Source organism: Penicillium hordei (assembly GCF_028827395.1).
Source record: "Penicillium hordei strain IBT 12815 chromosome Unknown utg000005l_segment0_segment0, whole genome shotgun sequence".
Taxonomy (NCBI): domain Eukaryota; kingdom Fungi; phylum Ascomycota; class Eurotiomycetes; order Eurotiales; family Aspergillaceae; genus Penicillium; species Penicillium hordei.
The window spans coordinates 885,564-899,130 of NW_026623146.1; the positions used below are offsets into that span (position 1 = coordinate 885,564).

The 13,567-nt window shown below is 44.2% G+C and overlaps 7 protein-coding genes across 7 annotated transcripts; 2 read left to right on the plus strand and 5 right to left on the minus strand.

Annotated features, from left to right (window-relative positions):
* Positions 1 to 122: 122 nt before the first annotated feature.
* On the minus strand, positions 123 to 503 carry N7537_009290 (uncharacterized protein; the record flags this gene model as incomplete). The annotated part of the gene is made up of 2 exons (XM_056900344.1): positions 123 to 244; positions 296 to 503. 2 exons carry the CDS (start codon positions 501 to 503, stop codon positions 123 to 125), a joined length of 330 nt encoding a protein of 109 aa, XP_056749012.1.
* A 2,528-nt stretch (positions 504 to 3,031) lies between these two features.
* Positions 3,032 to 3,367, minus strand: N7537_009291 (uncharacterized protein; the record flags this gene model as incomplete). Its single annotated transcript, XM_056900345.1, has 2 exons — positions 3,032 to 3,190; positions 3,257 to 3,367. The coding sequence occupies 2 exons, from the start codon at positions 3,365 to 3,367 to the stop codon at positions 3,032 to 3,034; spliced, it is 270 nt and encodes an 89-aa protein (XP_056749013.1).
* A 2,006-nt stretch (positions 3,368 to 5,373) lies between these two features.
* N7537_009292 (uncharacterized protein) lies at positions 5,374 to 6,659 on the plus strand (the record flags this gene model as incomplete). Its single annotated transcript, XM_056900346.1, has 5 exons — positions 5,374 to 5,565; positions 5,664 to 5,700; positions 5,756 to 5,911; positions 6,002 to 6,203; positions 6,254 to 6,659. The coding sequence occupies 5 exons, from the start codon at positions 5,374 to 5,376 to the stop codon at positions 6,657 to 6,659; spliced, it is 993 nt and encodes a 330-aa protein (XP_056749014.1).
* A 1,135-nt stretch (positions 6,660 to 7,794) lies between these two features.
* N7537_009293 (uncharacterized protein) lies at positions 7,795 to 8,586 on the plus strand (the record flags this gene model as incomplete). The annotated part of the gene is made up of 1 exon (XM_056900347.1): positions 7,795 to 8,586. The coding sequence occupies one exon, from the start codon at positions 7,795 to 7,797 to the stop codon at positions 8,584 to 8,586; it is 792 nt and encodes a 263-aa protein (XP_056749015.1).
* Positions 8,587 to 9,023: 437 nt separating this feature from the next.
* On the minus strand, positions 9,024 to 9,541 carry N7537_009294 (uncharacterized protein; the record flags this gene model as incomplete). The annotated part of the gene is made up of 2 exons (XM_056900348.1): positions 9,024 to 9,389; positions 9,440 to 9,541. The coding sequence occupies 2 exons, from the start codon at positions 9,539 to 9,541 to the stop codon at positions 9,024 to 9,026; spliced, it is 468 nt and encodes a 155-aa protein (XP_056749016.1).
* Positions 9,542 to 10,445: 904 nt separating this feature from the next.
* On the minus strand, positions 10,446 to 10,826 carry N7537_009295 (uncharacterized protein; the record flags this gene model as incomplete). The annotated part of the gene is made up of 1 exon (XM_056900349.1): positions 10,446 to 10,826. The coding sequence occupies one exon, from the start codon at positions 10,824 to 10,826 to the stop codon at positions 10,446 to 10,448; it is 381 nt and encodes a 126-aa protein (XP_056749017.1).
* A 218-nt stretch (positions 10,827 to 11,044) lies between these two features.
* Positions 11,045 to 12,847, minus strand: N7537_009296 (SD08430p; the record flags this gene model as incomplete). Its single annotated transcript, XM_056900350.1, has 2 exons — positions 11,045 to 11,390; positions 11,457 to 12,847. 2 exons carry the CDS (start codon positions 12,845 to 12,847, stop codon positions 11,045 to 11,047), a joined length of 1,737 nt encoding a protein of 578 aa, XP_056749018.1.
* Between the last annotated feature and the right edge of the window lie 720 nt (positions 12,848 to 13,567).

A 13,567-nucleotide genomic window follows, 5' to 3' on the forward strand; every position in this document is an offset into this window, starting at 1 on the left:
GATAGGTATCAAATGAAACACTTTTCGCAAAGTTTGTTTGGAATCAATCGTATAGGCTCACTTCGAAGGTGGCCCTTATAGCGGAACCAATTTTCAATGGCGTTATGAAAGCGTGATAGTTGTCAGCTGGCTGAGGTGAGCTGGGTGACCCCGACTTCCATCTGCAAAACCTCCCGCTCTACCAAAACACTCAGGTTGGGAAATATTTGCTCCATAAATGACACATGATAGTGCATGTTCGGTTCTACAGCTTGTGAGATTCAAGATAGGTTTTAACGGGACTGTGAGGACTTACCATAATGTCGACCGGAAAGGTCCTTAACATCGAAACGAAATGCAGAACTGATATTATTTAACTTGGTAGGAACGCACTCCCAGAAACGACAGTGGCCTCTGCTGCTAGGATTGTCTTGTAATAGAATGACTCCTTTCTCATCGCTGCGCTTATCTTCAATGCACTTTCTTTCAAACGCGACTCGCTTGACTGGGTCCTGTGTGATCATCTCCCACTAATTAAGGTAAGTTTCCTCCGGAGAGAGGGTGACCGGCATGTTGTAAGAAGTAATGCTTTTTACGACAGACTTGATCTCAGGGGTATATGTGGTGGGATATATTAATAGATAGGAGGGGTTGTGCTTATGAAGGAGGCAGGATTGTTGCTGTAAGAGGGGAGAGAAATACCCTTATAAAAAGGTCCAAGACATCTAGTGTCTCACGTGCAGCAGCCGAATACTATTAATACCACGTGGAGGAGCCTCAAGCCGTCAAGCCTCAGCTACGCGCCGTCTTAGCGCCTACGTATTGGTAACGCTGGCGCGGTGACGCACCTATCGGGCTTATGATTGCGGTTAGTCTAGGGGCAACGGGAAAACGTGGTCTTTCGTAAGATGTAGGATTTCCCAGAATCATTATAATTGTTCGGTTAGTCTAGGATCGCCAGGCCTGTCATTATCTGTTTTTCTTATTTGTTCTTGGCTGAGTATATCTGGCCGCACTATTGTTTTAGCACTGTTGTATTCCTATGCTCCCAACTATATCGTCCATTTTGTCGGGAGTAAGCCTTATACTTCAAGGCGCAAGAGAAGTGATGCTGTTTTATGTGTGTAAGAGCAGGGAAGACTTGCAACGTGTTCTCGATTCCGTAGGTTTAAAGTACGCGAGTCATTGCATATATATTCCGTGTATGTATATCTAGCTACGTGTATTTAGGAATATGGCCGCCTCGTTGGGCAAGTGCATATCTTAGCGATCAGCAAATCAGGTGGTTATTATAGATATCTCGGTTAAGGCCTTCCAGCTTATACGATAAAGCTAAAGAGGCAAGATTTAGGTATTTACTGTTTGCAAGGACCACAGGCAATCATGCCAGGAAGCTGAATACTCGCATAGCTATAAACAAATGATGTATAAGATATTCTTATATCTCGGAATAAGAAAACGAATGTTCGTCCCGTAAAAAGAATTTATAGAGACTCATAGATCTCTTTAAAGATACAGTGGATTAATTCAGGCTGCCTCTATATTAAAGAGGCGAAGCGGGATATCGTATAAGGAATCTCTAACGAGACGTGGCATAATAAACTATCAATATATATAGACCATCGACGTTTTCCCTAAGTTCACTTAACAAGAGTAAAAGCTTAACGATACCATCGGTTTGATATAGGTCCAAGTCCATATACTTAAGAACATAAACTAGCTTCCATGAACTCAAACGTTTAAGTATAACCATACCGTGTTCTTTCCCGAATATATACAGTCCTTCATATGTAAGTAATACATCAACATTTTAGCAAATATTTCCTATTTCCCCGCAAAGTAGCAGGATAGGGGTTTACGGAAGTTTCTCTGGGAGATTATCCAAAAAGCTGCTAAGTATTCGCGCGGGTCCGAAAATAATCATCCTTAAGTAGTGAAGCCTTTCGGATGCGATATGGGTTTCATGTTCACAAGCCATATGGGCTGACTCATCCACTGAGCTTGGAATATGATAGTCTCCAATATAAATATACTGAAGTTTGTGGCCAAAAATGTCCTCTGTCATCACAAAAGCCAATGACACAATCACGAAGATTAAGTGCGGAGCAAAAGCATGCAAGACATTCCCTAAGGACGTTGGTATGAACACTAAATTCTTTTTTATTTATTCCTACTTTGAAATACACAATCGGGAAATCAAGGTTACTAAAAAAACTTAAGCGGAATGTATTTCCAAATATGAGGCAGGGAGCTAACGATATATATCTTATATTATTATATCCTTTAGTATAACGCGAGAGGATATACCTATAGAGAGGTATTCGGCTACATTAGTTATCCTTTATAGATAGAACTCCGATTCTTGATTTCAATTTAGGGGTCGGTTTGGGGGTTGCTTCGGTGAGGGTAGTTAACGATATAGCATCACTTTAGCCTCAATTTCGACGATAGCGAGGGTTCAATAGAACTATTCCGGGCTTACAACTAATAGAAAGCTAGTATAAGAATAATATATAGTACAAATGACTAATATTGACCATTCTAACTAATTAAAATGACAATCTATGCAGACCTCGATGACTATAATATACACTCGTGAACTTTTGTATGGTATGCCTGGTACCCAATATCAAACGATATTTCCGGTATAATACCTGCTTTCTATCATTTATTTGGATTTGGTATTCGACAAATACTTTTGAAGTATATAATATAGCTTGTTGTTATAAGACTCTCTTATAAGTTAAAAGTACATAGATATGTTTAAAATATCATATATATTAAATATTAAATAAGTTATAATATCCTTGGTCTTTAAAAGTCTAATAATCTAGTTATAGTTATATTAAAGGGCTTTGTAATATAAAGAAAGTGATGAATCTACCGCTACTTTCATATATTTAGCTAATATTAGGGCTAATTATAGACTATATAATATCTGTTAAATATTATAATAAAATAATTTATACACTCAAATATAATCCGTCTACGAGCCAACACAGCCTCTCTCTCATAGAGCGACCAGTCTTGCGTGTCTTGATAGACCTCGTGATCATGACACCAGAAACCCGTTCACAACGGTTCCCTTGACAGTGACAACGGTTTGTGTTGTCCATGTTCGGGCGGAGTTGATACCCGTGGAACCACCCAGTTTGCCTTTGATAAACTTCAGGTCAAGGCCAACACTAACGCTGACACTGTTTGTAATAGTCTATCTAGAGGCGATAGAGACAACCATCGCGCCTCCAGAGCCAATCACAACAGGGGATATTTAGACATCCCAGTCAAGGAAGGTCTGCGTGTTATCCATAATGAGCACAGTGGTGAAGTCAAATTCAGCGCGCGAATCGATCTCAGAGTGCCTGCAGTTGACAGACGGAATGAACATGTTGTCAATTTCTGGTATCTCGAGGGAGTGCCTTCAGCGGCTAGAAGCTTGTGGTAGACGCTCTCACGAACAACTTCCACCAAAGAAAAAAAAGGCCACACATTAACGCCTTTCAGTGACTTTGGATTTGAGTGCGGGTACTTATTACGGGCGTCGCTGTTGCCAGATAGGATGACTTCACCTGCCTGGAGAATATGCTCCAGGGTCCATTTGGTACTTTTGAGAGTCTTCTCGACAAGTGGTGCTCCATTGGCAGCTGTGGCCAAGGGTAGGCCCGTAGTAACTAATGGTAAAACGCATTACTAATACAAGAGGAAAGGTTCTGCTGAAACTGAAATAGCAAAATGTTGTGTATTCCATTCGTATCATACGGGCTTCGATTCTCACAAAGTTCTCAACTTAGACATTTGCCATGATACTAGTATTTTGTAGTGGGAGGCCCCGTGGCTATGATAGTGGAGCTCTTGGATCGAGGTCCATTGCTGTTTGAAGGCACGATGTGCATTTTCACGATCCTTCAGCTTCAGGAGGGTGGCTATGGTAGCGGAGCTCTTGGGCTGAGGTCCATTGCTGTATGAGGGGAAGATGTGCATGTCTAGGATCCTTTAGCTTCAAGAGCGGTCATAAGGCTCTATAATGCTATTTCCCTCCATATTGTGCTCTAGTGAGCAAATCAATAGCCAAAAGAGGAAATCAACCAAGGTATGCACTAGGATTCTGTTGATCTTCCACAACATCATATATCCCTTGAGGGTCTTTTTGTGGCATTGATAAAACATATAGCTCCCGAGTCAATCAAGATCCCACACTTTGATGGCAATCTTCCGCCGCTTAGCAAAGTAATGCCGTCGATCTTCTTCCTTATTAGGGTTAACACTAACTATTGAAGGATTTACCGTAGTACTGTATCCTAAACCCGGGATCCAAATCATATATTGCTTCCGAAAAATTTCCGGTTTTTAGTGGTTGCAAAAAGCTAGGGCTTCTACGGGAATTCTCCTGATCTATGTCCGAAAGCGCCTTCACGGGTAACCGTTGACATTAAATTTTAAGACAATTTCCGGTGAAGTGACTTCCGATCCATCGCAGTCAAAAATTAATTACACCCTAGTACCTTAGGACCACATCTACCTATTCCCCTTAATGGAGGTCATGTGAGCCCACGGTCTCGTTCTACAGCAACATCTCGAGGTTAAATAAATAAGTGTCTATGTCTATCTCGCTCATTAAGTCTCTCATTCTCACAAAATTCCCTTCTCAATGTATATCTAATAGTCAAATAAGACATCATGGTACTCGTTTCAGTTCCCTTTTGGTATTAGGAACTAAAGATAAGTTATCCTTCGCTTATATCTGTTTATTCCGGATTCTTTCCTTTTATATTTCTACTTTCTTCCTAGTTAACAGAAGTCTATTGTAATGGATAAAGACCCTTACAACTGCAACACTGAGGAGGCCAAGGCTGCCTTCATACCCACTAAAGAGAGCATTACCAACGTACGGGTTATGTAAAAACCAGCGTGATAAAAGAAATGCAGATCCAGAGAATAGATCATTTTAGTGTGTTTAATTTAATCAACAGTGGAGTTTTTGCCTCCCCCCCCCCCTTATCTGTTTCTTATCCCACTACCCACCGTAGGAAGACGGAAAATTAAGGGCTGAACGAGTTTCTCCGAACTTAGGTGTTGTCTCCATAGCTTTAACCTTAATATAGGAATTATAAAGGTGATCAGCGTGTGATTTATATCCAAACCGTTCTTAGTGAAGATTAAAGTCCACGTCATAGATTGATATCATTTAATAGGTCTGTCGGGGACGGGAATTGGGGCCGGTTGGTCTTAGGGCCGTTTTTTTGGTCTTGCATTTTAAGACTTGCATTTGAAATCGTTGAAAAGATTTAACGTGTAACAGTTTGAAAGTCCTTATTTGGGATTATATTTAAAGGTTGAAAAGTAGCTCATCCAGCACTCGGCTTATTCGCATCGTGAGCTTCTTTTTCATTCTCTATGTCGCTTAGCCCACTTGGGGAGCCTCCAGCTGGGACGAACCTAAATGCTGATCACGGTAAACTGAACTATGCTCCTGTGATCGCAACCTATTCCCTTGCAGTGATAACTGTTGGGCTTCGATTTTATACAAGATTTCGAGTGCAAACTGTGAAAATAGGTGCAGATGATTGGGTGATCGCGGCGGCCTTGGTATGTTGTCACTAAAAATGAAAAAAATGAAAAAAGAAAAAAAAAGAAAACAGAGAAATCTGTCCACAATGACTCGTGTTTCTAACAAATATATACAGCTGCCCGCAACTGCAGGTCTCGTTTTGCTTGTGCGTGGTATGTACATATCCTTAAACGGCGTAAAGGGAACTCAATTCTAACTTGTTGATAGCGAATGCATATAATGGTCTCGGCAAGCATGTGTGGAGTATCCCTCCTAATGAAGTTGTGGAAATGATGCGCATTCTCTTCATCTTCATCCTATTCTACGTGCTTACCACTCCACTCGTTAAATTATCCATCCTTCTCTTCTACCGCCGTATCTTCGGTATGACATATGCAATCTGGTTCTGCATATTCCTATCAGTGGGATATTTTTTCTCTTCGTCGGTCGCCTTTCTATCTTACTGTAGACCAGTTTCGTACTACTGGACACAGTTTGCAGAACCCAGTGGAGGAAGATGTGTGTTTAAGATCTACCCATTCTTGGTCACCCAAGCTACGGTGAATATGGCCACAGATGTGCTCATCCTAGTGGTTCCAATCCCTATTTTATGGAATCTACAAATGCGAAGACCACAGAAAATCTTACTATCCGGCATTTTTTTGGTTGGAGGAATGTGTGTTACCCCTAGACCAAGTGTATTTGACTCATGCTCATATATCCCAGTGTCTGCATTGCAAGCTTTATCCGGATTTATTACATTACCTTCCTCAAAACCCCCTACGATTATACCTGGGTCATAGGCAACTTCTACCTCTGGTCCAGCATTGAGCCCTCCATCGGCATCTTATGCGCCTGCCTCCCAACACTATATCCACTGCTCCGCTCAATTGTGGCCCGCATTTCTGGCAATAGTTTGAGGAGGTATTCTGAGGCTTTACGCAACCAGGACACAGCGAGCAAAAGAATATATATTGGTAGACAAAGGCCACTTGACTGGGACGAGACCTTGTTGACTACACATGACGTACAAGTCGAGATGAGCGGAACCAGGAGGGATAATGCTCAGGATCGTCACATTACGGTTGATACGGAATTTCGAATAGTCGAAGAGAGCAATCAATTGAAGTAAAACAAGGGATAATGCTGTCGGCGCATGAAGACTGGCATACCGGAGGATGGAGTATTCGTTTATGTTCTGTAATTTATGTTATATAATCGAGGTTCCACTTGTTGGGTAACTAACTAATTAGTTATAGTAGTTACCGAATTATTATCTAGCTCGTTAGCGGTCCGATTAACTAGGAAGCGACAAAATAGAAGACTATACTTAACTACTAAGGTAGAGCTTCCTACTCTAATAGAAGTAGGCAAAACTACATAATATTAGCGACGAGGAGGTTTCTAACTAGATCATCCATTATCTATTATATACGATCACTAGCAGACTGTCGATTTAGTAACGAAGAAGGGGGCGATGATATATATAAAACTCTAATATATAGATATCATCAATCCTAAATAAAGTAAGAGGCTAGCGAGGGTCGAGTCAATATAGACTTGGTTCTAACTACGGCTATACTGGTAGATAGCCTTATCAAAGCGCCCCCAACGTAGAAATAGTATCTATTTAGAGGGCTGGTTAGTATAGTTAAGGGAGATTAGTTATCTAATGTACGAAATAGAGGCTATTTAAAAAAGAGAATAGAAATCAAGAAATTAGTAGTTCTTAAAGCTAGGGTAATATAGGCTTTAAGAACTGGGAGGTATATCGAATACTAAGTCGAGTATATAGTGGAGATAGGGTATTCTACCCAGAAAATCATATAACACTTAGTACCAAGTATACCATACAAAAGTGCATAATACAGTTACTGATCAATGTCCGCATAGATTGATGATATGGCGGATTTTTGTCATTTTAGCGAGAGTTCTCAACATCGGCCATTCATACCATACATTGTTCGGACACTAGTTTTCTGTTAGAAACATGTGTCTATGTACTATGTCACATCGATAGTACGGTTATATTCTTTTGAATTCGTATTATTATGTACTAACTACCTTGTTGAGTTTAATTATGGCATTCGACATATTGAGATGCAAGTGACAGTATGTAATTACCAATGCTATGTTGGGGCAACATTTCCTTTGGCCCCCGAGCGCATCAGATGATGTGCCCAAAGTGGTTAGTAACCTCAAACCGCGTTTTTTATTTCAAATCTACGTGGAGCTCTCTAATCAACCTAAACACTACACTCACTGCTATGCCCAGACGCTCCCTCCGCCTTTTAGGCTACACCACCGCCGCCACCGGCATAGCTGGCTACAGCATCCATCGTGGACTTAGCCATCTGGAAGAAAAGTACCCAGCACTTCCTCTCGTAGCGGGTAGTAGAGCCCTCCGCAAGCCACTGAGCCCAGACACTCAGCGCTGCGCATATACCGACATCTATGCAGCACAAATACCCCTACAAGCCCTTGAAGCACGGGTCCCAAACCCAAAGATATCAACAAGAGCAGAGCTCGAGTATGCATGGGCTAGGTCTGTCCTCGGAACCAAAATCCTACGAACTGAGGGTTCTCTCCTCGGACTGCTCACCAATTTCCGCTTCAAACCGTGCGATACAGGCAACTCAGAGGGCGGATTCTCACCAGATAAAACCACCGGTGCACCGCGCGTTCTGCTGAATGGTATGTTCCAAGTGCAGCGGCTCCCTGCCGCTGACGCAGATAGCAATGGACTGCTTGTCTCGTTGAAATTGCCGGACGAACCCCGCGAGTTCTTTGAGAATATTGCAAGGTGGGGATATCCCTGGCGCTTGATGTCGTCTCTGCGACATGAGATGAGCGTTTCTGAGCCGTTCCAGGTGAATGGACAGGGGATGTTTGTTGAGGTGCGGTTCTCAACTGCGCATGATTACGAGCTTGTGGATTCAGAGGGAGAGTTGGAAAAACAGAAAATCATTCCAGCTTGGACTTTGAGGTTGCATCGTGGGTATGCTAGGTTCGTTCTTGATTCGGCTGTTCGAGAGTTGCAGCGGGATGTCGAGGAATGATGCAGTCAAACAGCGACTTGTCTTGCGCTTCTTTTGAGCTATTTGGATCTCTTTTCATACCATTCGCCTTCCACTCCGGATAATCGAGCCACGCTGCGGGCATACTCTAGGCCTGATAGAATCAAATGTTTCGGCTCTCAGTGTAATCTATCAGCCCTTAGAAGCTCTAGCGATCTTTCAGCGGCCAGTCAAGGGCCTTTACTCTCCACTATTATACTCCACTCTTCGATATCAAACATACATATGCTTGACAATTCTTGACGTACGAAATTCCTTCGGTGCCCTTTCAATGAGCACGTGCAATAATCCACATATTTAACTTGGGAAGATGGCATTCATTTCTGTACTCCACCATTTCCAACCATATAAACATTTGTTTGATACACCCATATGTAACACCTAATATCGACTTTTCACAATTGCCAGATCAAACCCATCTATTCCTTCCCGCCTTCATCACTAGCACCCGCATCTGGAACACATGCCTCCCCATTCGGAATAATAGTCCACGACTCGAACCCATTGTATAAATAGCACACATCCCATCCATTGGTAATGCTGCTCAGCAAGGCAGCTTCCCCACCGGAACAGTCAGGCGAGCTGAACATGCAAAGATCATATCGGTTCACGTCCGACGGGCTCTTCCACGAGATACTCTTGACGTTTGTCGAGTTGAATTCCGCAAGATTTAATACCTGACAGTCACGCCGTTGTGCACCAGAGTAGTGGAGAATGGAGTATTCGATATTGTTCACGGAGCTGTTGCACACCGGTGGTGCCTCGCTGAGGAAACGGAAGTCCCACTATAAAACATTAGCGGGTTTGACTATGACTTCGGGGTTGTTTCACATACGGCTCTGTAGGCAAGGACTGTGAGCTCTTCAGCTCTGGGTAGTGCGTTCACTGTCCAGGGCGAGACGCTAATGAGCGTCAAACATGCGGCGAGGAATTTCATATTGCTATAGTTGGTAGAAACGAATGTGAAAATCAGGATTAATATCAGAAATAAACTGAAATGAAATTTTTGTCTGAAACTTCCGGAAGTGCAAAATTGCTTCTTTTTATACACCACGCCCATCCCAGTCAGACTATTTTAGTCCACAACTGCACCTGCAGAAGCGGAGTTAGTGTGTCCAATCATATCCATCAACAGCCAGTCGAGACTCGATAGGCTCGAGAACAACTCCTTTTAGTTGCAGTTAAAGAGCAGCTGAAAGAACCTGGCTAGAGGGGTTTCGGTTACATTTTTCTTGGCATCGGGGAAAAAGTGTCAGGTTCTTGGGCTATCATTGGATACAATATTCTCGACCCCCTGATTTCTTGAAGGATTTCATCAGATATGCTGCGGTGCAGCTCGTCCGGTCCTGATTGTGGCGGGAATAGAAGGTGAGTTATTTTAATGGTCACTGGGTACAGGGTTGGTTGTCTCGCGAAGAAAGTACAGAAACCCTGCGAAAACCTTCACATTTAGAGGCAAAAACAGGCTTCGCTCTCTGACATGTACTATCCATAACCTACGGAGCCTTTTCTCGGTAAGCCATACAATAATGCCTCATACATTATACCTATTAATACTCGCAGAAAAACGAAAAGCATATGTAGACTCTACCCACCCCAGGGGCGGAATTGGCCTATGACACCATAGTATATCAACCCGGGCTTATTTTCCAGCGTGGTAGTGCAATTACATTCTGCAGACCTGCTCTGATTCCTCGACCTAGTCAGGATAGCTCGGGAATGTGGTAGACATATTGTGCTCAGACACTGTGCTCATGGAAAATAAATGGCTAATATCGAAGATCATAGATGTTCCAACATCATTCCATCGCTGTCTTATTGAGTTAACACTTGAAGACATCTTAAACAGCAGCCTTCACGATCGGGTTCGCCTCCATGACCTTGCGGATGAATGCAGGATTATTGTTGGTAGAAGGATTCCGCTCACACAGCACGTTGGTAGTAGCAATCTCCCATGGAGCACGCTCGGATGAATACCAGCGGGTATACAACGTTCTGCTGGGAAGAGAAGGATCAGGAACATGGCGTTTGTGGGAAGTATTTGTCGGGCTGGCATCAACAACCTGGATATATATTGTGACCAAACTGCCAGTACTAGGTTGACGCGATACAATGGCACCAGGGTTAACGGCCGCGCGATTACCAAGTAGCAAGTCGTGGTTGTTGGATCGAGATTCTGTTCCTTCAATACCGAAGATATTCGAGGCACTACAAGGGCACATGGGTTTGATCTGTGTTGGGCGACCTGGAAGGTTATTTGATGTTTTGTGATTTACACCTGTGTCTGCGAGTGACCTCGTTCAACCAAGACTCAGGATGCGAGAAAGAATGCTAGCTTATCTAAATTATTTATTTATTCAATCTATAAAATATCCCAGAGGGTATACAAAGACATTATAGGCCGTCACGACACACCAAAACCCACAGTAGACGAACTGTATCAACCCCGTTGGGGGCTAGATGACAACCGCCAAGCCCGGAGAGGCAAGTCCTGGAGCTTCTGCGCAGCGGGCTTAATAAACATAATGAATGTGAGCGTGCCGATGAGCACACAGAGGACGTTGGTCATATAGTACCCGTCACGGTCGACGTGGCAGGTACCGCCGCCGTTGATGCAGCGGTTCTTCTCTGGCTCGAGGGCACAGGAGAATGCCGTTGTAACAAGGGCGCCCTTGAGGGAGTCGGCGGGTGGGGCGATGGCTGGAGGAAGACATGTTGCTTGAGTGAACATGTCGACGAGTTTGAGGACGAAGATGCGGGGGAATGTTCCACCCAGGTTGCTGACGCTGGAGGTGAGATGTTAGCTATCATGTGCATGGTTTGTGAGGGGGTAGGGAAGGAGTAGGACTTACGTTGCAAGGAGAGTCATGTAAGTTCCGCCAATGGCTGGGTCGGCAATGCGGGCGTGGAAGGCCGAGATGGCGACGAACATGACTGTGTTCATGAAGGTTGAGAGGACATGCTCGCCAATTACGGTGAGCATATACCACATTGGCATTTCCGAGGCAGTGGGGTAGATCATGACGGTGAATTGGGCTAGCACGGCGGCTGCCAGTCGTCCGATAAAGGCCCAGCCCCAGAGGCGCATTGCTCCGTAGTTGGTTGACCACTGGCCGGCATAGTAGCCAAGCATGATTTCAAAGGGGAAGTCAATCAACACCACCAAGGCCATGTTGTCTTGGCCAAAGCCCTTGTCCAGGAGCTTGAGACTAGTGACTCCGTCATTGGCCTGGAAGCCGATCTTGGCAATCAGGTGAATCAGAATGATAGTCTGGATGTTCTTCAACTTCAGAACGCTCCACATGCTTTTATACACATCCATAATGCTGTCACGTTCCTTAGTGCGTTCTTCCTTCTTGAGGAAGGCCAGGCCACAGGTCACGATCAGATAAGCCCAGCCCCAGAAGTTAAGATAAGTACCGAGGGACAGCAAACCGCCTTCTCCAGGGATGGTTCGGAACCATCTGTTCGCAAAGTCCTTCGAGTTGAAAGCCAAGAAGACAGTGTAGGACAGGAAGTGGCCGGCTGTCAATCCGACCGTTTGGGCGGTCGAGGCGTAGGAGATGTTAGGCGGGGACATCAAAGTGATAGCCCATCCATCCACAGCAATATCCTGGGTGGCACAAAAAAGCACCAACATAAACCACCAGTATGTGAATTTCCAGACTCCTGCGCCGCCGTTAGCGCCGGCTTGTATCATCATATCCTCGATATGGCCACCCATATAGATCATAGCTAATCCGGCAATCACCTGCACGGGGGTAATCCAGCTCTTGCGCCGACCAAAGCGCGTACTCCACACAGCATCGACAATAGGACTCCAAAACAATTTGAGCGAGTATGGGTATGAGGCCAGCGAGAAGATTCCTATCTGGCCGTAGGAGAGGTACGGCTTAAGCAGGAAGGGGACGGAGCCGGTGGCTAAGCCCATGGGAATTCCTTGGAGGAAGTATAACAAAACCAGCAGCAGGAAGTTGCGGCGATCACTGCGTGGTAGGTTGTGGAAAGTTGTATTCGTCTGGATCGGGGTTTGAGGCACGGCGGGTTCGTTGTCGAGGGAAAATGAAGATCGTGACATAAGTTGGGCTGTTCTTTCGGCTGAGGTCTCCGTGGAGGGTGTGTCCCTCCTGCGCATTTCGATGTTGTTATTCATCTTTCCATTCGCACGTCCGTTGGACCCGGTAGAAACTGTCAGGTTCGCTTTGGAGCGGCGCTTCGAGAGGGTCGCGTTCTTGCGTGTCATTGAATGCTCTGGTATCGTAGGGAGATATCGCCTTCGTCAACTTCGTCCTGATTGTGTCGAGGACTGAAGTTGGTTATTATGATATTGAATAGTGAAAGGGATGGGTTGAAGGTTCGACTTTGAAGGGGTCTGCAGGTTTAGATACCCTGAGTGTCCTGTATGTTTAATTCCACTGAGAATAAAGGAGTGAATGAGGGATTTGAAAAGAAAGAAACCTCAATAGATGTTTGGTGGGGGGATCTTCGAACCAGAGGATGACAAAAAGAACATGAGGCAAGCTGGCCTCTTGGCTGTGCAGATCCGGGGAGCCGGGGCAGGGTCCATTTTAGGCTTCTTCAGGTGGAAAATAGTCGAACATGGAATGAACATAGACATAATCATGGATGTTGATCTGAATATGAATCTGATTGTTTTGATATGTATTCTCACTCTTGTTACACATATAACACTTAACACTATGAGGTCACCACATCAACACAGTGGGACTCTACTTTTTATAGGAGTCAAGCATATATCGTATCAGATCTATATAAACTAAGCCTCCCCCATCTAAGCACAGTTAAGGCTTAGACCCCTCTTGATCTGTTCAGATCTTGTGTAATAAAATAATCTAATAATCCCAGCCCATTGAGCCCAAGCTTCTGCATAATCGCGTCAGATGTTGACGTGATCACGTGTCGCAAATAAACAACTCCAACATCCCCAATCTTCCATCGTGCA